Genomic DNA, 25964 nt, shown 5'->3' with positions numbered 1-25964 from the left:
AAACTTCGTTACGCTGCTGACCAACTTCTTAATTCAACTGTTTCATCACAAACCGTTTATTTGTGCTGCAATTCATTGGCAAACATTGCTTGCTCGTTAACTGCAATTGTTGTGGATATTTTCAATAGATTTAGCAACAGTTAGCCATAGTAGCCCACAGTAAGTCATAGTTAGGCCTATGTATGCGCAATTTGCGCAAATTACGCATACTAGTCTTAAGATTTTGGGACCCAAGTTTAAAAACCCGAGATTGCGAGTTACGAGTCCTTCTATTTAAGGTGTCTATGCACGACAGTGACAGTTGTAATAATCTAAGCAGATGCTTGGTGTCAAGTAGTAGTAGGCTACTTGAAAGATTACATATACAAAAGTGGTATCAACTACACCATGGACGTATGCTAATCCGTTTGAATTTCTGTTCGTAGATGGGTTTTCAGTTTGCTGCAGAATATTGAAAAGGTTTCGATTTCAGTAATGGTTTGAGGAGATCGTTCCAGACTTTAACTCCACTGAATTGGATGGATTGTTGGGTTAACTTTTTGGAGTAATAGGGAAGAAAAATCGATTGCTGTTTCTACTGTACCGGTAATTGATATGTGGTGCAGGTGGCTGTTAGTTGAGATAACGAGTTAAAGTTTTTTGGCAATTGATTATTTTTAAGTTTATACATAAATTTTGCAGTTTCAATGGTATAAAATAGTGGTTCCCAACCCCCTTAGGGGTAAATTAACCCCGGGGTGTAACGCGGCACCACAACCACGGTAAAAAATAAATGTTATTCTCCATTACGAGCGATCACTGCAAAAATACATACATTGTCGCTTACAAAGTGACCAAGCAGCAAAAATGTCACACGATTGCAAAAACACTCATATTGCCTTGTGCAAAAGCAATGGTGGCGAAGGTGTGTGGCGAAGATCAAGCGAAAAAAATTGAGTGTTGTATCCCTATCAAACATTACGATTCGCAGGGGGGGGATGACATGGCTGAAGATGTAGCCTACTTTTGCAGGTGATTGAAGAAAGGTCCAGTCAAGTTTTGTCTTCAATTTGACGAGTCTACGGGTATCGGCAGCTGTGCCGTTCTGCTGGGATTTATTCGTTGCGTTCAAGATAACATGATCAAAAAAGAATTTCTGCTTTGCGAAAACCTTACGACAACGACGGCGACGAATGGTGAGGATGTGTTTAACACTGCCATCCGTTTTTTGGAGAGAAAGGGGTTGGACTGGCATCGTGTTCAACAAGTGTCAGTCAAGCGTGCACCCTCCATAATGGATGGTTAACGTACTCGGCTTCAGAGGTTTTATAAAAAGAGAAAACTCAAGCATAGAAGTCGATCACTGCATCATTCATCGGTATTTTCTTGGGTCCAAGATGCTGCCAGCTTCCTTGAAAGCAGTTTTCGACGATGTTGTCAAAATTATGAACTTCATCAAAAGGAAGGACTTGAACTCTCGCGTATTCAAAGAACTCTGCAAGGAAATGGGGAAAGTTACGAAGTCCTTTTGTAGGCTGTCACACAAAAGTACGATGGCTCTCGCGGGGAAGAGTGATACGTCGAGTATGGGACTTTGCGAAGTGTTTTCTTATTGAAAAGAAATCAGAGTTGGCTGCCCACTTCTCTGACATGGCATGGCTTTTTCGATTGTGCTACTAGCCTACAACTCTTGATGCACGTAAAGCCGTTTTAGAATTTATCAGGAAGCTCAAACTGTGGATCAGGAGGATCTCGAGGAGAGTCGTGGCACAGTTTTCTACATTGGATCAGTTTGTCGATGACAACGAGGAAGGTCAACTGCTCCTAGATGAGCAAAGCTGGAAATCCAGGAACACTTGAACGAACTTGTCCATAACCTGGATCGTCACTTTTCAAACCGAGAAACGACATCTCTTCAATGGTGCGTGCAGCCGTTTTCAGCAGATTAGGACCAGGTTGCGGATGACGATTTCCCAGCGAAGGAGGAATGAATCGCTTTGAGACTGAACGAAGGGAAGAAGGAGTTTCAATGGAGGTGAAGTTTTAGTGTACGGATCTGCAGGCGTACTGGGTTGCAACACTCAGCAATGCACCAACACTGGCGGAGCAAGCGTTGAACATTTTGAAATCATTCTCCACTACTTACTTGTGTGAGAAGGGATTTTCAACTGTGATGGGATTGAAATAAAAAAAAAAAGAGGAATAGACTGAACGTGCATACCATGCACGTATTGCGTTGAGTGTCGCAGATGCAGTCGCAACAATCACACTCAAAACGATATTTTTTCTTGCAGTGATTGTTTCTAGAAACTTACTGAAAAGTAATGAATAAAACGATATAACTATGAGCATAATGGTTAATTTCTTTTATGAAGTGAAGTTTTCTAGATTTCTTCCTATTACGTTTATAGACTGATGGTGATGGGACAGTAATTACTACAGTCTTCAGTTTTTCCTTTTTTCAATATGGGTATTATTTTAGATGTTTTAAATGCGGTTATAAATTCGCCGTTGGTTAAAGATAAATTGAAGATTTGGGTCAGTGCAATGATTAGGCTACGTTTTGTGGTGCAACTTTTAGCCTAATATCTTTGCTGGTATTTCATGTATTTCACAACTAAATTTGGATTGATAAGAAAAAAGAATTTGTTTGACCATCAGCAGAAGTGGGGCGCAAAAAATGGATTAACTGATATGATTTAAAAGATAAATTAATAAATTTTTTTTGGTACTTGTATTAGGAATTTTATCTACATTGGGCCAAGTTACACATTTTGGTCCTGGTACTAACGGTTGTGAAAGAAGAACCAATTCCATCACTCAGGCTATTAGCCTATAGCCTACTGTAGGCTACTTGTTTCGAATGTTTCCAAATTATGAGTAAAGACACGCACATGTTTATCATTTCCTCGCGAGATTGCAATGATGCTGACATTGGTGACTATTGACTTGGCCATTGTAGCTTAGCCTACTTGCGTTTCCTTCTTCTTGGTTTCAGACAGTTAGCCACAGGCCTATACCATCTTTCCTGCAAGAAACTTTATTGGGCAGTCTGAATATCTCAAGGTACTTTACAGTTATGTAAAATGACAAAATAATCTTTGGCAAAACACGATAGAGATTAAGAATTCAATAGCATCACCACCATCGAGTAATGACGTATTGGTGAAAGAGTCTTTTTCCGGCTTCGATGAATAGCGTATGTGTGGGCAGCGTTTAGCCTTAGCGGCTAGCCTATCCATCTGCTGCTGGTTGCATTGCATATTGACTTGCACTGTATTGGATTGTTTGTGATAAGTGCCAACTTATCACAAACAATAGCGGTCGACCAAGGCTAGGATTTTAGGCAAAATCACTTATTTTTTGCCCTGCTACGAACCTGGTGTTGGTGAATGAAACTACCATAGTGACTGACCGAGTGACCGTGGTGTATGGCAAGTTATTTTTGTTGTTTATTTTCGGGTTTTGTGGCCATTCTAACAAGGGCTTTAAGTTTAAACTACGTTGCTATTACTGCCCAACGACTATCCATGCAGATCATTAGGCTACTCTTCAAGAACTTGCCCCCTTTTCTCGTTCATTGGAAGCAGGTTAGCTCTTGTGGAAGCAATGTGGAACTACTGAATCTAACAACCAATACAAAAAGAGGTTTACAACTACAGATTTTATTGGGGCATTTCGAGTCAGTGACGCAGCTGGATAGAAAGATTTAGATTTTAGATAAAGTAGAATGGTCGTAGCCTAGATGCTTGGCCAGAAAGACTGAAGCATTTGTCTAGAAAATTGTAAGGTTTGTTGGCGCTTCCAGCCTAATTGTGCTTTTGATGCATTTAATTTGTAATCCACTGGACCTACTAAACAGAGGAATTAACATACGTTTCTCTCACCATCTCATCCCGTGCACGCCATGTTAAAAGCGAGCCGATATTTGAAGCTGAAGTTAGAAATCCGTATACAAAACTCCATGCTTTAATGTTGTTTATAAAATCAGTTGCTTGCATGATGCATTGGTTGGGAAATTAACATCCTACTTTGAATGTAATGCATAAAAGTGTGATCAAAGATCATATTTCCTCACTGGCAGCTTGTCACAACCATGGTTTGATTGATCAACTTATGGTTTGGGTTCCAAGCAAAAATCGTGGAAAGTTTACAAGTCAAACGTAGACTAGTCTCTCGTTCAACAAGCAATTGCTAAGCTTGCGCCTTGTCTATTTCTATTGTTTTAAATTTCCTGTATTTTGCGTATTTGTCACACGTCCTGTGATTTCTTCGACAGCCCGGTTTGTAGCTTTCAACTTGGTAATTCTTGCACCTGATATTAAGGTTCCTCTGTTCAGAGGTATCGCTAGTTTAGATAAATTCATGTTTACCGGTAATTATTACTACAAAACAAACTCCGTTATTTTTACATCGTGTGCAGACGTGGAATCTATGTAAAAATGATGGAGTTTGCTGTCTGGGTTGTCATTCTTTGGACGTACAGCAGCGAAAATACTCTGCGTATCCGAGTGGTACGAACATCTGCGTGCCGTTTGAAAGGACGTGGGTTCGATACCGCTCCAGAGCACGCGGCTATGTCTCGGCAAAGACATTTAATGGCAAGCCAAATTAAGGGGAGCAGCTGACTCGAAGACTATATGTCACTTCGCTGCTTCCTGTCGTCTGTTGTATCGCATCTGTGATTGTAATGTAGGCAACTGTAGGTTATCGCAATGGGCGCAAATAAAAGCATGGTTATTATTATTATGATTCCTGAAGAGGGTAGGTACAGTGTTGTGTCAAGAAAACATTTTTATTTGATGTAATTTATGTGTTTACATGGATATGCAGAATCCGGTTGCTTTACTTGGTTGGACTTTTTGTGGTACCCTGACTTTTGTGGTGCTAAAGTTTTTTTGTGAAGATGCTTTGATGTAAACCACGCAACGCAAAAAAAAGAAGTGTTTGTTTTTATTGAAAATACTCCACAAAACATTGTAAACACATTCAGAATACCTCTTTAAAACGGCAAGGCTGTAAACTTTCGAAAATTTGTAAGTCCAAATCCAACATTAAGTTCCAACAAGAGGACACGTTTCGTCATTAAGTAGAATTTTACGCTTGTAGAATCTTTTACATGTTTTTCGATCATTACAGTATGGTAGGCCTACGCAGCAAAAGTTACCAAAAAAAAAACAAAACAAGAAAACAGATTGACTGAACATTTAACTTATTTTTTCTCATTTCTATTGCTTCCTTCTTTAAGACAACAAATGATTTTATACTTTTAAGAGTCAGCAAAAAGTGAAAAAGACCTAACTTTTAAACAGTTTCACTCAGTCAGCAATGATCGAAAAAATCTGCAAAATGTGACAAATCAGGCAGGACCTCCAAGTCAAGCTTTAACTTTTTTCAGCAAGGAATGGTCATTGGTCAGTCTTAACAAAATTGTTAAATTATTTGCAAGAAATATGACTAAAACAGTAGGCTGCACACAGTGCCGGTCATAATTGGGGCCCTGTGCGGAATATGATTTGCGGGCTCCAATGACAATGATCCAATTCAGTAGCGTAGCTATGTATTTTGAAAGGAGAGGGGGGTGGTTTAAAGGTCGGCGAGCGACATCCAGCGGCGGAGTGTCTGGGAGGCCTCCCCAAGAAATTTTGAAAAATTACTTTGAATTTGGAGCACTCTGAGAGCATGTTCAACAACAATTTGGGTATGAATATTACTGTAAAATGGTGCTGTCTGGTGGCATAGCAAAAGGATAAAATCATGCTTTCTTTGGCATTTTTCGGAAATAAAGCTATGTCTCTATGTTGAGTCTGAATGCAACCTATTTCGTCCCCTGAAAAACTCGTACCCCGATTTCGTACCCTAAAATCGGAGTAACAAAATCAAATTTCGCCCTATTTCGTCCCCTGAAAAGATCGAGAGAAATTTTGTGCTAATTCCTTTTTTGAATTTTTCAATTGGAAATGACAAAAACTACTGCATTTTCTGAATAAATTGCGGGCCCCTTAATTTGCGGGCCCCCTAATTTGCGGGCCTTATGCGATCGCATGGTTTGCACACCCCAAAGACCGGCACTGGCTGCACATTACCGTTAAGATGCCAAAAATGGCGTGAACTAAACAGCGCTGCTGTTCCTTTCCTTGCAAAGCTGTAGGCCTATCCATGCCACGATTTCTTTTTGCCGTTGCTTAGGTGTTAACCTATAGCCTACACATCGCACTTTTGGACATTCGTTTCGATTTGTTTCAAGTAACAAACGAGCTAAACTCAGTTGGTAATCAGCAACGTCTACAAGCGTTCAGTTCAGTTTGTTTTTGTTTCTGACCATCACAACGAAAAAACAATATGTGACAAATATAGCAGAGGTCTAGAAAAAGGTGGATTTGACGTTGTAACATCAATATAAAACGTATGAAGGTAAAAGAATAACATTTAGTGAAAGTGTGAGCATGGCCTTTAAAATGTCGTTTAATATCTTACAGTGAACCAGGCAATGAACGTTCAACAACAGTTCCATAAAATGCGCCAGTTTATTGTAGAATTTATAAAATGAACATGTCACATTATGGTATACAAAATGTTTAGAAGACAAATAGCCTACAAGCCGTCGCTGAAACGTCATCAAGCAATATAATCTCGTTGAAAATATAAACATGAACACCCAAACTGTTAAAAAAGAGGACATTTGAGCATTTTTTTAGTGTCCTTGGAGGAGGATTCATTTTTCTTGGGAAAAGAGGACAAATTCTCTTGAAAGAGGACGTATGGTAGCCCTAAGTTATACAAAACCTAATATAAAAACACACAACTATCGTCGAAATGTTAGACTTTCAACACTTATATAACGAATCATCAACCCAGTATTTCGTAAAGAGTTCAATAAATAATTACTAAATCAATATAAAACCCTAATACAAGGATAAACACTGCGGAAAAAAGCCAGGAAACAGATCCAGTGGCCTATGTCGCTACGTGATGGGAGAACTGCTACAACAAGGGAGCTTTTCAAGTAGAGTTCTTTAGTTTTTCCCATCAGAAACTCTGACTGACGCTTTCATCTACAAATGACCGAAGATTCAACTCATTGTTTATTTTCAGCAAGTGACACAGCATTTAATTTTTTCATATTGGCTGCATGTAATTTTGGCAGATGCATGTATTTGTAAAGAGGTTAATAGCCTAGTTTCAATTTGCTGACTAATGTCAACATACAGCTACGCCGGTATATTTGTTATCAAATGTTGCTCATCTTTAAGTGACTGTTTAGTTTATAAGGAAAGTTTTTAGTAAGGTATAATTGCTGAGCCTTGAGCGTTACGGGAGCAAATTAAGTGACAGTGGTTATGCTGAAATTATCTTTATTTTAGTTCTGTTATTGTTGACAGTTTACCTTTCATCGGGGAAATAGCCTTTCATTTAATTGTAATTTACCAACCACGTAATGGGCACTCTGTGGCGATGTTCTAAGCCCAAGGCTATTCTGGTGTAACTTGAAACAAAACATTTGTCTATCATTTGGATCAAAAAGAATATGATGTGATTGGAAACGTTATTCCAGGAGTAAGTTGGCTTTGGAAAAACTCAGGTTTGCTAGATCTTCGGACCGGTCTTCGGATACAAGAAGCCTAACCATTTGAAAAAGGAAAGTGCATGTGAAAGAGATGATTTCAGTCTTGTTTGTTTCTGTTTAACCAAACAATGTATCCAACACATCAGGACTCATAAATTTTTATTGCAAATTAGGAATTTTTTTCTTGTCTTTCTACTGCTAGAGTTTCATCCCTTGTAGAGCTTTTCAGAAGACAAGAGTTTTTTGTCTATGAGTGGACTTTAATATAAAAGACGTTAATGAAGTTTTACTTTTCCTTTGATTTGCATTTTTTTTTGTTTCTTTGTTGTCTGTGAATCATCACCAGACATTGAAACGATGTAACAATAGCATCTTTCACTGGCTAAGGCAGCATAGCGCTATCGGCAAAAATACCTTATCGATGATAGAATTGTTTTTTTTTTATTATCGATGATATTGCAGAAGCTTACGCTGTAAAGTTGCCCAGACAGCAAATCTGCAATAGTTGAATCAATGTAAAAAACGACTGATTTGCTGTCTGGGTGCCTGCTAGCACAAGCCGGAAACGTAAGGTTGGTTATTGAAAGCTTACCGTACTTCTAACTATGACTGTGCACCATGCTATAAATACAACTACGTTGGTGAATAGACGCAACGTATCGGGTGACGTACGAAAACACTTTTCATTTCAGGTAAATTGATGCAGCAGTGTGCAGCCGCTAATACTGAAGGGATTCACACAACAAAATCATTGCGACTATACAGTAGATCATGTACTTTTCTAGTTCATAAGTCACTGGCTCTACAATGCACACCTTTGGATTAGCAGATATTCTAGCTAGCAAAACAGTTCTTTGTTACATTAATTTGACGTCTGCAGACGTTTGAATCCACCGACTGGGTGAAGTACTGTTGAAGCTAAAGCTTTTTTCTTGTTCAATATAATAAATAAATACCAAAACACCTTTCATAAAGTGAATTTTGTTTTCTTTGGACTAGAGTTTGCTTTTTGTCAAAAACTTGAACTAAATGAGTTGCGCTGATGCGTTCATTGTATTTTGATATGTTTGTTAAAAACTTGTGTTAATTGCTGAGTTGTGCAAGAGCAGGTGCCCTCAGCAGCACTTTACTTAGAGTAGTTTTCATACAATGCTTTCAGACGTAAATTTGCGTTTCTTTTGTGTACGGTGCTCAGAAAAATTCCATGAAACTTTTTTCATTTCAGGTGAATGTTGTTAAAATCTTTCTCTTATTAATGTTGGTAAAACAAAATTGCAAAAGCACTTGCTGCAAGGCTTGATTCGGGTTAAAAACATATCATAATGCTTTGAATTTCCTATAAAGTCCAAGAAGAATCTGGAAATTATGGCGGAAAATATTGATCTTTCGTGAGTGTTTTTACTGTCTTTGCTAATCTTGTTATTTAATATTGTGCAACTGAGTTTGACTTTGAGATTGTTATGCCAAAGACTTATGAAATGACGTAGATGATGTCGCTTCTATTTATATCATTGGAAATGAAGCGGAAAAATAATACGGCTAAGACAATGGTTACTTAGCAAAGCCTTGCTGTGTGATAGCACTAGTATAAATATCTAATACGGTACATACCTTCTTGAATTGTATATTAAGAATATATAATATATCTTATTTTACAACAAAATGGGTTCAAACACAAAAGACGACTCAGCTTTTAGTATTTGAATACCAGCCAGAAAGTTTTCAAGTCAAAAAGTTGAATAAAACGGAAAAAAAATTTAAAATTGTTTCACTATCACATAGCTACTGCAAAGTAAATGTAAGTTAAAACAAAAAAGCTGAAAATTGCGCAGATAAACAAAGCCACCACGTGACGCAACCCCAAATTGATGACTCTTGTTCTTTGGCAAGCTCTCCATTTTCTGCTTGGTCAATCTCTGTTTACTATCTGATTAATTGCTGCATTTTGTTGTGAATTACAGTAACAACATAACTGTACAGTTACAGTACGCAAAGTAGTCATATTTTACAAAAAAAACAAAAACAAATCAAATGAGGCTGCACTGGATCTTATAATTAAATGGCAAAAGGCGGCTGCAAAGTGATCACGTATTTCTTTAAGTCAAGCAGCCATTTTTAGCTAAACTGATGAGAAACATTTAGTATTCTTTATACTACATTATCTAGTAATAAAAATTAACGAGAAACAAGCTTACTGGTATATATTACCATAAAAATAATTAATGTACTGCTAGATGTAATATTTAGTGCTCATAATCAACGATAAAAATACATGTTGTCATAGATAGTCTAACAGCACGCAGTAAATCATTTTGTTATAGCCATAACTAGTACTAATTTATTAAGATATTTTTATAAATGTGTATTGTGGCCTAGTGTAGGCCGACTATATATCATGAAGTTGTTTGATATTAATCATGATTGAGTTTCATACTTTAACTCCACTGTGTTTAATGTTTCATTGCTGTTTTGTAACAGCATAGGTTACTAAATTATCAATATTGGATGAACTTTTAGTTGGGCAGTCATGTATGCTTTTTTTTAAAGACTTGGAAAACGTACAAACTAAGAAGTTATTATTGTATTGGAACATTGATGTAGCCACTCATAGTTTGTATGAGTCAATGTATGAAAGTTGATATGCAACTTGTATAGTCTCCTACGGACTAGACTGAGCCTACAGCTGGTACATAAAGCCATCAACTGTTAACCAGTAAAACCCGCGTGTGAAATCGACGGGTTTTAGTAGCTGGAGAGTTTTGAGGGTGAATTGGTGCGATGCTGACGAGATGAGCTTAGTGATCGAAACATGATGCGTTTAGTTACAGTATTCTTTGTTTTATCATGCAGCAATAACCAAACACTTGCTTTTTGTTCTAGACATGCGAACCGATACGCCGCCTTGTGTTTATGCTATAAATTCGACTAGAGAAAAGATATCTTGAAACATTGATGGCCAATGCCATCTGCTGTGCTCTTCTACTCTCACACACAATCGCTAGATGGCGCAAGCAAATAAGTTTAAAAATGAAAACTTATTGTTTTGCCAACTTCTGTCGTCTTGTTGATATGTGTGAAAGCAATCAAAGCATCATGTATTATGGTAAAGCACGTTTTTGATTAATAGTCTATTAAGCAATATGGGTATTGGTATTGCCAAAAAGAACCAAGTTCAAAGTTAATTTATTAACTTCGCTTGTTTGCTTTATAAACGTGAGGAAATGAGTAAATGCAAAATAATAATTCGTTTTGCAATCTTCTCACCGAAAAATGAGAATTTTTTTGTAAGAGTGCTCAAGGAAATGTTTTTCTCAGTTTGTGAAAATAACAAAAACAATTCAGTTTTAACGCTAAAGATTCAGTTTTAAAGCAACGCGCCAATGCAAGTGGGAAAAAATTGTTATTTTTATCGGCTTTCTTTCATCTGTGAAACCCACATGGAAAGTATGTATCCTTTTTGCCGTTTAACACAACGTACTTGATTGGTTGATTGAATCTTTATCCTCGGACTGGGAAAGCTTCTTGCAGAGCTTAATCCTGGCAGTTTTGCAGGCTTTGAATTACTGACGCAGGCCCGGTCACCGAGATTGGCAGAGTGCAGTTTTTAATTGTTGAAGTCTTGTTGCCGGGGGATTATTCCATCCATTAGATGCTGCTGAATATGGAGCAGTCATTGACGTGCGTTGCTCAAGCGCACATCCCGAGAGTCAAACCAGCGCTGCTTGATCTTGAAGCTTCTTCGTTCACAAAGTCACTCGCTAACCAACTGAGCTATCGGAGCGGATAGTCAAAGTTAAGAACAATGATGAATATTCGTTTGACCTACGAAACGTTCCACAATCATTAAGCCATAGCTTGTATTAAACTTTCATTTTGAACGTACAGAGCATCATTAAAATAACATTGACGGCCCTCAATCTGTGTTCCGGCATCGCGGTGTTACTAAGAGCAATAAAGTTATGCAAGGATCCAGGAATTTGGATGCACCTGAACGATTTCCTTTACAGTAAATAAAATCAGTTATGTTCAATAACTTGTTCACTGGTACCGCGAATAAGGCGATCGCTTTCCAATCATACTATTCCAGTTTAACTCCTAAATTTGAAGGGTTGTTGAAAAAGCAGTACTCACCTCTACTCAGAGTGTAATAATTTGAGTGGATGTATAGTTGCTGAATGAAAGGCGGTCTAGAGAAAAGAACTGGCAACCCTACTTCAGTTTGTGAAAAAAGGTTGTACAATGAGAACTTCATTCTCCGAGGGTAGGTATGAAGTATGGAAACTACCGCTGGTGGAAAAATCTTTAAAAAAATGAAGTATACAAGTTTTTGGACATTCCGCTTTCATTCTTTTTCTTTCGTTTGAGACTAGATCAAATCAAATTTCAGGGCAGGTGGTAGAGAGCCAGGTGAGTGTAGCTTCGTCCAGTGTTGCTATACCATGCGTTCCATTTGGTGCCTTGTAGATGGGGCATTCGAGAACGACATGGTCAGCAGTTTGTTCCTCCGCGCCGCATTCGCAGACCGATGAGGGAGCCAGACCCCACTTGTGCATGTTGGAATGGAAGCGACCGACTCGACCGAAGCGACCGACTAGACTCATGTTGTCAACCTCCTCGCGGTGAGTCCTGGTAACTGTACAAAACAGTTTAATGCCAACAAACAGAGACACATCAGGGCGTCTCTGGGGTGGTAAAAGGATAAACCCTCGACCCCAGAGAACGAAGAAAGAAGCCGCTTTCATTGACAGTAAATTAATTGTTCTGTCAGAGATTTGTCATTCTAATATTGGACACCTTATTTGCATGTGATGCGGTTTGCGTAAAACCATAAATGAAAGCACTTGATATTTAACGGAAACCGTGTTTGAATTACTGGAGGCATGTTTGCCATTCGATTCAAATATCTTCTTGTTTCAGCTAATTTGGATTGTCGTCATTAGACAAAGCTTCTTCTGTCTGTAGGATGGTAACTCTCACTAATCACTGGACGTTCTATTTTGGTCTCAATTTGAAAACAGTTTCTCAATATCTACTAGTAGAATTTATAAAATTTTTAAATGAACGTTTCTTAATAAAAGAGTTGATGTAACAGCACAGATTAAGTTTTATACCACAGCAGAAAAATGTTAATAATAATGAGGCCAAACGATGATTATCATATTTGTACCTTTGATAAAAGTTTTCAATTATGTATTTTTTGTGTCTTAAAGTTGTTTGTTTTGTGTGTGCCAAAGTAACGTTTTCTGATTTTCCAAGTACACGTTTCATTTTTTATGTAGGGAATGTGGAATGTAGTATAATTGCTGCTATTTGAATAAAGGGGAGAAATTAGGCTGTTGAATTTTAAATAGATGCTCCATTGATCTCTGCAACAGATTACCTGGTAGTACCAGCAGGGTTGTCTATTTCTTCCATCTGCCACCGACCTCAGCTGGGAATTCACTACATATTGCCAAAATCAATGTCTAGAATTAGTTTTACACCGATAATAGTCTTTATGACTATCTTAGCCTCTTCAACAGCATACATTTCGTAGGAAAAAAGTTTATATAAAGCATAGAGGAAAGCCCTTGTGTCTTGCGCAAGCATCTACGTTCAGTTTTGTCTGGTTCTTTTCCGACATTCGACGTCACCTTCCGAAATACTTGCCTTGATATTTGACAGACTTAGTACTACCTCTGTGTCTGGGCCATCTTGTCTCGTGAGTTTTGAAGCATAAACGGATGCCGGCAAGCTATGTCGGTACTTGAGCCGTGCGTCGTCAAGAAATGAACTTTGTAGACAGAGACTTGTTGACAAACCATCGCTGTTTCTTGTTGCATAATTACGTATGCTGTATAGATAGGTTGCCTTTATGCTTTCACCGTACTTCGTTTATTAGCGGATAAATTGTTTTGCAAATTCAGCAAATGCTTATTCTATATTTACAATTAATGTTCCCTGCCTAATTGACTTTTTTTTCACATGTTTTACATCAGCTACAGCTTACTACTCGCGTTGTCCAGTATAAATAGTATTTTCAATTGATTAGCTTCCGAAAGACTTTGTGAGGTCCAAAAAAGAATCTGCCTACTATTTAGTTAATTATATTGTTTCCAATATGATAAATCATGCCTTCTGTTGCATGACTTGCACAAATATTACAACACGTTGAGGCATGCTTGCAGGCCACTACGATAACTACTGTTGATCTAACAAACTGATGTTGAATAATTGGAATGATCAGTTTAGAAAGTCTGTTTTTGACAATTCTTTGATTTTACGGAACTGGAAAGGAAACATGTTTTTCAGTTTGTCTTTTTTGTTTTTGATTTTCAAAATATGTTGATTTGAAATGTGACCTAATATACAATGAAGAACAAAGTCATACGTCACTGCTGGGATGTTTTCTGTAAAGCAAAAACAACAAAATACGACAAGCAAATGATTTAAAACGCGGAATAAATAAAGTCTTTACAGTCCATGATCAAAGTGCAACAAAAGCCGACTTTTATCGTATTTCACAAAGCTAATGGCAAGGTCTTTACACAAATTGCTTTCAGTTCGAGTGTTATTCTTGAGATTTCACGAGAGGAGTTATTGGACCATTCATAAAAATAACTTTTCAGTATTGACAAAGTGTAATATTAGTCTCATTGTGTAGAACACTCCACACTACTGGTCAGATGTGTGTTGCTTTTAAGCTTTAGCAGTTCGCTTTACAATTTTACATTTAACTTAAAAACATGTTGATCGACTATTGTATTGTATCTCTATTAAGTTCCAGTGTCATGTTACTTACGACCTACAATACATACACTGTTGTTTATTGTAGGAATTTCATCGCAATGGGTTCTGCAAAAAGATATAATCCATAATATAAGTTTTATGATATCAAATATAGTTACTATTTTGTACAGCCTGTTTCACCCTAAAAGGGGTATCATCAGTTGGTCCTTATTCAAATAGTGTATTTGAATAAGAACCTTCTGATGATCTCTCTTTTAGGGTTAAACAGGCTGTAGTGTAGAGGTTTTAGAGAGTAATAACTATATTTGATGTAATTCGCCCTGCTTGGCGTTGAGCACTCTTTTGTAGTATTAATAGTATTTATTGTTTAAGTTTTATGATATATTCGAGAAATAACATTTCAATCAATGTGTTTTGCAAAGAGAAACTTTCCAACTTCAGTGATTAGTAGGCTATCTATAAAGTAATTAGTTAATTTCTATTTGATTGGTTTCAAAGAATGATTGAGCATGAAATTGAGCTATTATACCAAAGACCAAGCGTGTTCGGATATGAACGATACGTTGGCTGAATAATGATAATCATTTTTTGTCCATCTCGTTTATTTCTTTGCTCGTCTATCAATACATGCTGGCCCCTCTTTCTAATAATATAAAGAAAAATGAAGATTATCTGCGTCATAGGCAGTATTTAATAAATGCGTTACAATCATTATAATTAGTCTGACCCAACGAGCTAGAAATGTGTGCGGAGGTTAGCTGCGTATATTTAGGTCGAAATTATCTTATTACAACACGGATTTGAAAGCCTTGTTTACACTTGGGCAACTCAAGTACTGTTTATGCATTTCCAAATGAGAAACTCAGCTTTCACGACTGGGTCTTGTGAAAGTGTAAAACTAATTCAAGAATCAATTGACTGACGAAAATCTGATGGGCATTAAACCACTTACCATTAGGTGTGACGCAGGCTTTAAGTATTTTTAGAACTCCCTACGTATTGTTAAAGTAGACTGTGTAAGACTTTTTTCTTAACAATTTTTTCGCTTTCTACTTTACTTGGGTGATCCAAGTAATTGAGTGACAGAATGCAGTCATTTTTATTTGTAAGTATGTTTTACAATTCTTGTAAAGGGTTATAGCTTTCCAGAGTTGCCATCTGAAATACCAATCGAAGTGACATAGCCGTGTCCTACCCTGTTTGGGGACCCACATTTTCAAAACCAAGTTCAAAGGAAAATGGGATCCCACTTTGCATGGCTTGCAGAGTAATCCAGCCAGCAAACGTTGCTCATTTGCGTCGTTTAGACGTTGAAGTGATGTACAAATGCCAGCTGGAAATCACCAAGCAACAAAACTTGCAGACGTTAAATTAATATAAAAATGACGGATTTTGCTGTCTGGGCCACTCGGGGCCAACTTACTGATGGCTTACATTGTATCAATGAATCGTTGTTGCGTTTTGTGAATTATTTGCTTTAGCCAATGGAAACGTTTTTGACTTATTGAATAAAGGTTTTGATTGTATAATTGATGCGATTTTAATTAGATTTTTTTAGTCGTTGGACCGTGTTGCAATTGCCAATAACCTAGAGTGGTTCCACTTAAATAATGTAGACACTATGCATCCGAATCAAATAAAAAAAATCGAAATTTGTAAGTTTGGCTTTTGTCGTAGCACGTTTTTGCTGTTTTCTGCAAATATCGAACTGTAGGCTGCCAATACACACTTGAACAACGGGCTGTTCATATTGGATGGGAAAAATGTAATTTCTTTAGCTCCATCATGATTTATGCATGACGCAGTTTGGCTTCATCCGTGCCAAGTGCCAACGGAGGAGTGATTTCTATGTCATGGCACAGTTGTGGTGACTGTAACAATAGAGTAGTTTTTAGCTAGTAGCTTGTTTTCTTTTTGTTCGGCTACATTTGCTTGTAATTTTTGCATTGATTTGGTACAAACTCAAGAACAAAAACTTCTAAACAAGCTCTAGAAAAAAATAATGACAGGGGTGCACCGGTGCATGCCCCTAAATAATGCGATTAAAAGTCATGACCTCTTGCTTTTGTGCCTGCAACTCATTGGTCTCGAACTATTTTTTTCTTTTGTGCAACATTTCAATGAAAGGAAATATTAAACAAAGTACAAAAACTTCAATATTTTAGTAGGCCTTACGATTTTTCAAGATTGCCTAAATTTATGGGATTTTGTGAAGTTGTAAAAATTCTGGCCAAACTAGTTTAAAACTATTGTCCTTCGTTTTCTTCTTTCGTGTGAGACAGGGTTGTTCAGCTTTCAGCGCAGATGATGGTTAGCTAGATGATTGTAGCTTCGTCCAGTTTGCATTCCATTTGGTGCCTTGTAAATGGGATATTCAGGAACAACATAGTCAGCAGTTTGTTTCTTCGCGCCGCACTCGCAGGCCGATGAAGGAGCCAGACTCCACTTGTACATATTGGCATGGAAGCGACCGACTTCCTTCGTTTTGTTTTGCAGTAACCCTGTTGAACATCTTTTCTACAGTACTTTGATTTAACGTTAAAAAACGAAGTTGACAACAAATTAAGAAATAAACGTGAAAATATGACGATTTTTCCGTACGAAAATACTAGTGTGCAAAAACTTGTTAGTACAAACTAGAACAAATCACCACAACATAAAAAAATACATAACAACAATTGTTCAATAAATTTCTCTAGACGTTTACTCACTAGGAAGTAAACCTTTGAAGCAGCGAGAACAGACATTACATCACGAGCAAGCTTACTGCAAAGACTGGGCTTCTTTTTGATTATATGCTCCCTTGAAAATAAAGCATTTGCATAAAAATGGACTCATATAGCAGAAACGTCTATTGGTGAAGTAAATCAGCCTACAATTTAGAAGTAAAAACGGCCATGCTTTTTTCAAACCATTTTTTAAACAACGCAAGGTCTTTACTTCATTTTAGGCAGTAAAAATGACTTGTTCCTTCTAAGAAAGTGCACGTGTATTTAAAAAAATGTAGGTCTTCACCGCTAATACAGGACAGCGTTTACCTGACCGGCTCACATTCAAACGGCCATTCAAAACGGCCAAACAAACATTAACATTCAAACGCTCACATTCAAACTAAACAAAATTTCCCAGTTCTCGATGGGCATATCCGCCTCCCCCCCCCCGGGCCGGCCATTTCATCTAAGTTTATATCACTCTGGCACATACATTTAGTTACGCAATCAGTTCCTCGTTCCCCCACATGTGAAACCTCTAAAAGCTTGTTAGCGTATGAGAAAAGACTTTTGATTTGACGTTTTGACGCTTTTAGAAAGACGTGAAACGTCACACGTATATGAATCAGTACAACGACGAAAGAATAAGTTTCGAAATACGTAAAGCACAAAAACGTCATCTTTTTCTGTAAACTGTCAAGGAACTTGCCCATAAGATCTTTTCAATGTCTAAAAGTGTTCATCATTTGACGCACATCTGGTGACTTCGATGCGGTGTGTGCGTGAGTACGTGTAGCCTAATTGTTGAGAAAATGTCGACAACCTCTTTAACTTTTGATATTTCTATTTCTGTTTACGTCCTAACACAAAAGAAGTCTTTATTTTTAATGAAACAAACAAATTGAAAATAAATTGAAAATAATTGAAAATAGAAACAAAAATCACGTGTTCACGCACAAAATAACAATCTGTGGGGGCCCGACTCGTCTGTTATTCAATTTTGCAAAGTTAAAAACTTTTAAATAGACATTGGAGATCGTCTGGTTAACAAATCGACAACTAGTTGCGTAGCCCATCGGTTGTCAACGTCAGGAAAACCGCGTAATCTTCGTTTCCGTGATAGAGAATGTTTTAAAATTAACAACAAACGTCTGCAAACTTTGCACAGCCTCTGCAACTTTTACATCAACATAGAGCAGTTTACATTCTCATATTTGACGTCAGATCATACGCCATCTTAATAGGAAAGTGGTTAGTATGTTGACTTCTGCTTCTAGTAAACCATGATTGGATTCCAGGTCTGGGCAAAACGCTAATTACCAATTTATGTGTTTGTATCTTTTAACAAAACATTGCTATAATAATTTGAGAGGAAGGCTTGTAAATGACATGGTCTTTAAACTAATATCTTCATTCCGAAGTACTGTCACATTTATACAGTATACTATAATAATACAGCAGGTTGCTAAGAGCTCAATTGAAATATCTGGAGCTCTAGTTAATTTTGCAATTGCGTGTTTGCATGAGTTATGAGTCTGATTAGTAAAATATTGTTTTTGCATGATTTAAGCTCTGTTCTAAACGGCTTTAATAGGTGATGGAGCATTAGTAAGACCAAATGCTATTTTGCAAAACCAATTCAGAGAAATGCCGAATGCTTTTTATTTCCTCTTTTGTCTCAGAGCCCACTAGGTCCCAACTCACACAAACACAGCGAAGTACACGAATAGGCTGCACCTACACGTAATGACTTATGGTAAAGGTCGCTAGGTTCTAACAGAGGAAATCGTTCCATGCCTATCAACGATGCGCTTTAAACCGTTAGAGTAGCAGTTTCTTTACTGTGGTGAGTCACATGTTAACTTTAGTTGACTTGGTCAACTAAGTTCCTTTTCCTCAGCTTGGTGTATTATTGTGCAAGTGACAGAGTGAAAATGCAGCAGGCCTTAATCATTGCATGTGTTGAATCAATGCAGTAGTGGATTGATAGGTGGAAGCAAATAAGACAGTCGTCTCGCCCAACCTCTTGGAGCAGGGGTTGGTTACCTTTTTACATGCACGGGCCAAATAAAGTGGTGATAATGCTGAGGCGGTCCGCAACGATGCGTATTCCATAACATAAGAGTAGGCGATTTTTATTCGTATTTGTTTGATATGAACTCTTTTCTCGTTTGAGACGTAGCCTACAATATTTAACTGTAGTCAAACAATGCCACAAGTGGGTTTCTGTGATCTTTAATCTAAGGACAGCTTAAACTTGAATTTTCTTCACAAATTAGGTCTACGTTATTATAGCGACACAGTGAAAAGATAAATTAGCACAAACGAACAACTAGTTGTGAATAGGACAATAGGCTATAGCCTAAACTGCATCATCGAACCGATCAGGAAAAAACACCAGGTTTTCATGCGGTCATGGCCAAATACATGGGGCAGTTTTGAATGTTGTCACTGGCCGCACAAAAGCTTCACGCGGGCCAAAAGCTTCAAACTACCAATAAATCAAAAGTCAAAGCCGGTTTTAAAATATCTCGTTCTTCCAAATCATCATATCTTCTTGAATAACGTACTTTCATTGCAATACTACATTGAAGCATTTGTAACACTTTTTATTTCTTGGGGGTGGAAAAGGGAGAAATCTTCGCTAAATTGATGACATCTTTTTGTGGTGTTGGTCGGCTTTTTATGTAACGATGCTTCAGATTCGAGATGGATCGAGTTCAACTGTACAGCAAGGAACTTGGAACAACATACGTCTTGAGTTCAAGCGAGGCTGGCTTAACCGCTATTTTCGTAAAACCATGATGGTTTAAAGGTTATTCTCACTTCGGCTTGCGTCACTTGCGTGGACTGTTGGTCAGAGCTCGTTTTTGGTCGGCAAATAATTTCCTTATTGCGGCAACCAAAACTTAGTTGAGTCCGTGCTATGGACACCATTTCTATATTTTAGTTGCGTTTTCACATCACACCTTTCTCCTCATATTTTTAACTTTTTTTCTCTAAGCTTTGTGAACTTGATTGTTGGTTAATTTATTTTTTCTGGACCTGAAATATCCAGGTGGTTGAAGTTCTGGTTGATTATCGTAGAAGCGTTTTGTTGTCAAACTGTTGGTGCAGTTATGAAAGCTGTGTTTGACTTGCAAGTTTGAATTTTTGTTTACCTTTATTCACAAGCACCTTTGGTCGATATGTAAAAGATAAATTACTTTTACCAGTTAATTTCAGAGTATAAACATTGATATCATTATGCATTATGAGGTCTATTTTCCCTACTTTCTTTTCTCCCTTGTGCCTTGATGGATGTAAGTTTCCTTCATTGAGAACCTCTGCTGTAGGCCACGTATAAAGCTGCTTAGAAAGAATGGAGTTGTGTATAAATTCATCATTTCACGACTTTGAACGTTTAAACATTCTAAATATACATCGAAACTCTTGACAGGCATCTTAAAATATCTTGCATTTTTGGTGACTGCTGACTAGGCTACCACAAGATGTTGAAACTCTTCGTCTCGTCCACATCTTGTAGTAGTCTCGTTAAAATACTGTCCCCAAAAGAATACTACGCATAAACTTTAAGTTAAACATGTTTTTGCGTTTCTTGCTTTGCGAGTAAGTTTGCAGTGTTGTAAGGTTGCAGCGTAGTGTTTCTTTCTTGTAGCAATGCAAGCCTATCCTTCACACCAGTAGATGTTTGGCATTTGTATTTTAATCACTTCATTTGCGGATATAATCATTTTAAATGCAATCTGTTTATGGTCTCGATCAATCAATGAAGTCTGGCTTTGGGCACCCTCATGACTGACAATCGTTGACTAAAACCCGCGATGAAAAAGATTGAATCTCGTCCATCATGTTAAAACCAGTCAAGTTCCACATTACTCAATGTAAGATGCAAATGATCTATTTTTGGAATATCTGGCATCAAGTAGCAATGAGCAATCACCGATATGCATTATGCAGCTTTTGCACGTCAATTGATCAAAACAAACTTCCGTAAAACGTGTTCGCTGTCATTCAAATCCAAAATTTTGTAACATCTGAAGCGGCAATCGAAGTGAAATACTGAACAAAGTCCTAATCTTTAAGAATGTTTTGCTGTATTTCTGCAAATTTAACATGTCTGCAGCGAGATTTAGTAAGAGATTCGTATGAAGCCATGAAAGCTTTTCATTTTCTGACGCAAGCTCATCTATTGAGTATCACCTTGTGCAATGTTATGTAACTGGAAGCTTCATCATATCAACGGGAAACGAGACATTAATGTCATTGTGCAGTGACATCTTTAAAATGTCATCGCAAATTACACTATGATGAACCAACTCCGAGATTGAACCACAATAATTTATCTACGAAATGGTCTTGTTGCTTTTGCGAGGTGTCTAAAATTCCATACTGAGTTGTCGAAACTGGTTTTCTTCTTCTTGACCGACCTTTGAATAGCAATAAAAACTGCAATAGTAGCCTACTTATTTTTAGAGGTAGTTGTCACTTGAAAAAGAATATTTTTGAAATTCAGCTTAAAAATTTTGGTATAAATGTTTGTACCATCACTTTGGAGTCCACATGTGCATTAATGTTATCTGCTGTGCACGTAACTACTGCATTTCTGATAAACTTTAAATTGCTTCCTTGCATCTTTCAAATATTGTTGCATTGTTGTTTTTTTAAAGCTTCGGTAAGCCTTTCACCAAGATGGCCACTAATTTGTGGCGTTTATATTGCAAAATACCTTTACTTCACTTTCCTGCCGTTTTGACAAAGGATATTTTCCGGCGGAAACTATTTTCCTATTCCGTTAAGTTACGTTCATTTGTTTATTGGCAGTGCCATATGCTGTATGTTATCGCTCTGTCTGTAGAAGACCAATGTAAAACATTACTAGTTTTCTGGTTAGATTACTTTACTATCATATTTCCATCGTGATGAAAGAAATTTATTGAAGAAAAATAAAATAAAGAATTCGAATTTTTGAACTAATTGATTGCCATGATTTTTCTTCCAAAACTTTGACTTGTGAGTAGTTATAATATTTCTCCGCTCAGTCGAATTTCGGGCCTTTTTATAATCGAGTGATCCATACTACTACCTTGGCTTAACAAGGTTTTTGAAATATTGATGCAACATGTTAGTTTTTGACTGCAAGTATCTCCACTTTTCTTAGCCTAACATGCATCATTGCTAATAAGTGTGTATTGAGGTGGTTTGTATTGCTTCACAAATAGGCTACTGAGAAATCTGACAGCATGTATTTGTGTATTTTTGGTTTTCAACTCATTTCGCTTTTGCTGATTAATGTCAGCTCAATCGAGTCGGCTTCAGTACAAGCGTAGTGAATACTACCGGTGACTCACAGGCGGAAATAACAACATCTGATGCAGCAATATCATTTCTGTTTTCACGGTTTAACTCAGTGATTGGCTCCCTGGAGGGATGAATGTCTGGGTGTGTAGAAATTTGTAAACAGTTCGTAGCAACTGAGACAAGGTTACTATCACTTGTTCTCTGTGATTGGAGGAAAAGAACATATGTTCTGCATGGCTTTAACTGCTTGTTAGTTGACACACAGAAAACTTCTTGCACTATTCACTATGGCCCAGCGAGTAAAGTCCATCCTTTTACATCGATTCAACGCCAATGAAGCTGATATATTCTTTGATTCACTCAGCTACTTGGTTCTTTTTTACATTCATCGTCTGCAGATGTTAAATCAATATGAAAAAAGACTGATTTGCTGACTTGGTACGTTATATGAAGAAGCCGACTTTTGCTGGCTGGACGGTGTATTTGACATCGGATTGATGTACGTACAGTAAAGTTCGTTTTATGCTTTTTTGCTTGGGAAATCCTGGTTTATCTTGCGCTTATCGCTGACTGAAGTTGGTAAACAATCTAACCCTCAAGGAGATTGGTTAGTTTATAAACAACTTTCAATCGTCCTTGTGAAATCAATTTTATCTTGTACTACAACACAGACTTCAAGGCATGTTTTTAGAGGACGTTTTTATAATTATCATCAAATACAGAGAAATACAATTCCCTTTAAAACATCGTTATTTTCACAGTGAAATATTGACGAGACGGTAATAATATGTACTCGCTCACCAATCAAAAGTTGTCTTTTCCTGACTGGGTAATGGCAATTTTAGCAGCTTGAAACGTCTAAACAACGTTTGAAGGAATTTTTGATGACTGTCAGCTGCAGACTGTTCTCACTTTTGCTTGCACATGTTTGAACGCGCAATTGAGAGACTTATAAATATATTCTTTGACTCATTTGCTTGTTGACTTGAAAGTGGACAGAATTGTTTAAAACAAACGACTTAATGATTTGGTGAAAACAATCAATGTAGCCTTAGTCACCACTTCAAGCGAACCTTCATTTATCATTTGCCCATGGCTGTGGTTCCAAAAATCGCCAGTCGGTGTTAATAGTAACATGTTTTTTTTGAATGTTTTTTAACGTTGGAGCAACGCAACTGCGACAGACTTCATTTCACAAGCTTGCGGCTTAATTGTAAGGTTTAGGATTACAAGTGTATAAGCAAAGAATGAATTATATTTTTAGACTGATGCTTATTGCTGTACACTGGGATTAAGTTACCAAGTCACAATTTATTTGGAAAGGACATTTCCTTTATCCAGTAAATTTTAGGAATAATCTAAAATAGCTTTGTTGGTTTTTGAAAATCTTCATAAATACAAAAACATCGCTTCTTTCATAACATTGAAAGAGCAATCGCCTTTTTGTAAAATGAGCCCGTTCAGCAGGTGTACAATCACTAGCATGCCAAACTCACCAATGCTATTGGTTTGACTGTCACTTTATTGCACAATATTAAAATGTCTTTGTGTCTGCAGACGTTGGTTCAATGTAAAAAAGACGTGTTTTGCTACCTGGTTTGGTGTTACAGCAATAGTTGGCAAATCAATGTCTTCCACTCAAACCTCAGAGTTTGTGTAAATTTGTGTTGTACAAAAAGCAAAAATGCTATTTCTTAAAAATTAGGTTCAAAGTAAATGGTTAATTAAATGAAGGCTTTAGAGAAGAAGGTAAGACTCTAACTTACAGTTTTCAAGAAGTCAGAAATAAATTTTAGTTCAAGAAAAATTCAGAGATGTTGTTGCAATTTTTAAGCATTTATTTGATGGAGCTTTATTTCCGAGACTTAATTTTATTACGTGATTTTAGTCCCGTTTTCACCCACTGAATAAACATATCGAAAGACCATCTATCAAGTCTTGACTCACAACTAAATAACTAATCTTTGAGTAATCGTATCTGAGTTCGAACAAAAATAGCAGCTTGTGATAAATTGGCCTAATTGTGGAGTGTGTTCAGGATGCTGGAAAAAAACTCAATTAAAAGAGTGATTCACTGCAGCCTTGTTGAACTGTGTGTGATATCATTTCGAAAGAAACAGGCTTTTCATCCTTTTTTGTTGAGAATGGCGTCAAAAACCAGCAGATGGTAAACACTTGGGTTAACTGCACGGCTGACTGCGCGTTCCGCATGCGTGAACTTGAAAAGGCATGACATTGACATACGTCACGAAACTAAAAGTTGCTTTTGAAATTTCGTTGATGATTTTTTTTTACTTTTTACTCTGACGTCAAAGGCATCATATTGCTGCAATCACATCATGGCATTGTTAGTTTAACAAGGGGCTAGGACTTTGTCAAAACATGAGAAACACTATTTTTCAGCTATTTTCATGTTCCTTGTTCTTTATATAACATTAATCAGCAGGCAGCACAACAGAAACTTCGCTCGAAATGCGTCTTGTGAAAAAAAAAAGTTTTTGAAATGGTTTTGACTTCGCTTGGGTTGGTTTTAACTTTCGCAATTCAATTGGCCGCAACCAATGATTGATGACGGAATTGAAAAAATCTACTTTGGCAACTTTTTAATGACTAGCTGACAAACCTTAAAAATACTGAATAATTTATCTTTGTTAGCCACAAATGCATCAAGTACAAACATGGCAATGTTTACTGCTGAAATGCGTCATAATTCGTCTGAAACTAACAAACCAACAAGCAGAACAACAACATTATAGCTTTGAGAATGGACCTCTTGTGTGGTAAAAAAAACAAAAAAAACTTTTTTAATCATAATTTGAACTGTTTTGTTGAATCTGGCTAGAGTGCTTTGTCGAAATTGTACTTGCTCCTTTTGTGTTGCCTATATTAGTTATGAGTTTCTGGGTTTTCTGCAATTACCAGCTTCATGCTGGCACTGCGTTAAATTTTATTGATGTTATAAAATGCCAATAAAAACGGAGTATGTTTTTATTGCATACTAGCCTCGGCTATCAGGACTAGGACTGTGGCGATGGATATTTTGTTGGATTTTAAAATACTAACGTCTAACATGATACCAATTGACGCCTTTCAACCAGCAAATCTGTCCTATATTTTGTATCTTGCAAAGAGAATAGTATTTTCTGGTCGGTTTGTCTCAAATTGGCTAAAACTTGATTATTTTCACCTTTCTATTAAGTTTCTATTATATTTCTATCAAATACTAGGTTGAATGCGCGGCATGATATAGGAGCCTGGAGAAAGATTTTGTGACTAATGGCGATGTTTGAAACCGATCTTTCGCAGCCAAAATAAGTTTAAGTGGGTTGATGATGTTCTGTCTACTTAGATTGATTTATAAACAGGCACTTTTGGCATTGAAATTCTTTTCAATGCTGCACTTTACCGACGTTTTTTATTAATTTTGTCCTGCTAGCAACGACTCCGTTGCATCTTTTTGTACTTAATCTTATTTTTTTGATTTATTTCCAAATGAAAAGTTTGGAAGGCATATCATTGGTTGATGGCAAAGACATCGCCTGCATAGATCCTATTTCCGTGTTTTGACATTAAATTTAGCTTTGGAAATTGTTATTCTATTAAAAACATCCGAAACAACAATTATAACCGCCTTTAAAAACCAACAAAATACAGCAGGCTAGCTTACGAAACAACAA

General features: G+C 37.1%; 1 protein-coding gene across 1 annotated transcript in view; it reads left to right on the top strand.

Moving 5' to 3' along the window:
- The first annotated feature begins 8896 nt into the window (after positions 1–8896).
- The window catches only part of LOC145774240 (uncharacterized), a 43970-nt gene continuing 26902 nt past the window's right edge, over positions 8897–25964 (top strand). The window contains exon 1 of the mRNA XM_082585426.1: positions 8897–8934. Within this exon, the coding sequence (XP_082441552.1) occupies positions 8912–8934 (23 nt within the window). The 5' untranslated portion in view covers positions 8897–8911. The remainder of the gene's footprint in view (positions 8935–25964) is intronic.

Source organism: Aplidium turbinatum, chromosome 7, assembly GCF_918807975.1.
Source record: "Aplidium turbinatum chromosome 7, kaAplTurb1.1, whole genome shotgun sequence".
NCBI classification, from domain to species: domain Eukaryota; kingdom Metazoa; phylum Chordata; class Ascidiacea; order Aplousobranchia; family Polyclinidae; genus Aplidium; species Aplidium turbinatum.
The sequence above is the reverse complement of the archived record's forward strand: the minus strand, read 5'-3'. Positions and strand labels throughout refer to the sequence as shown.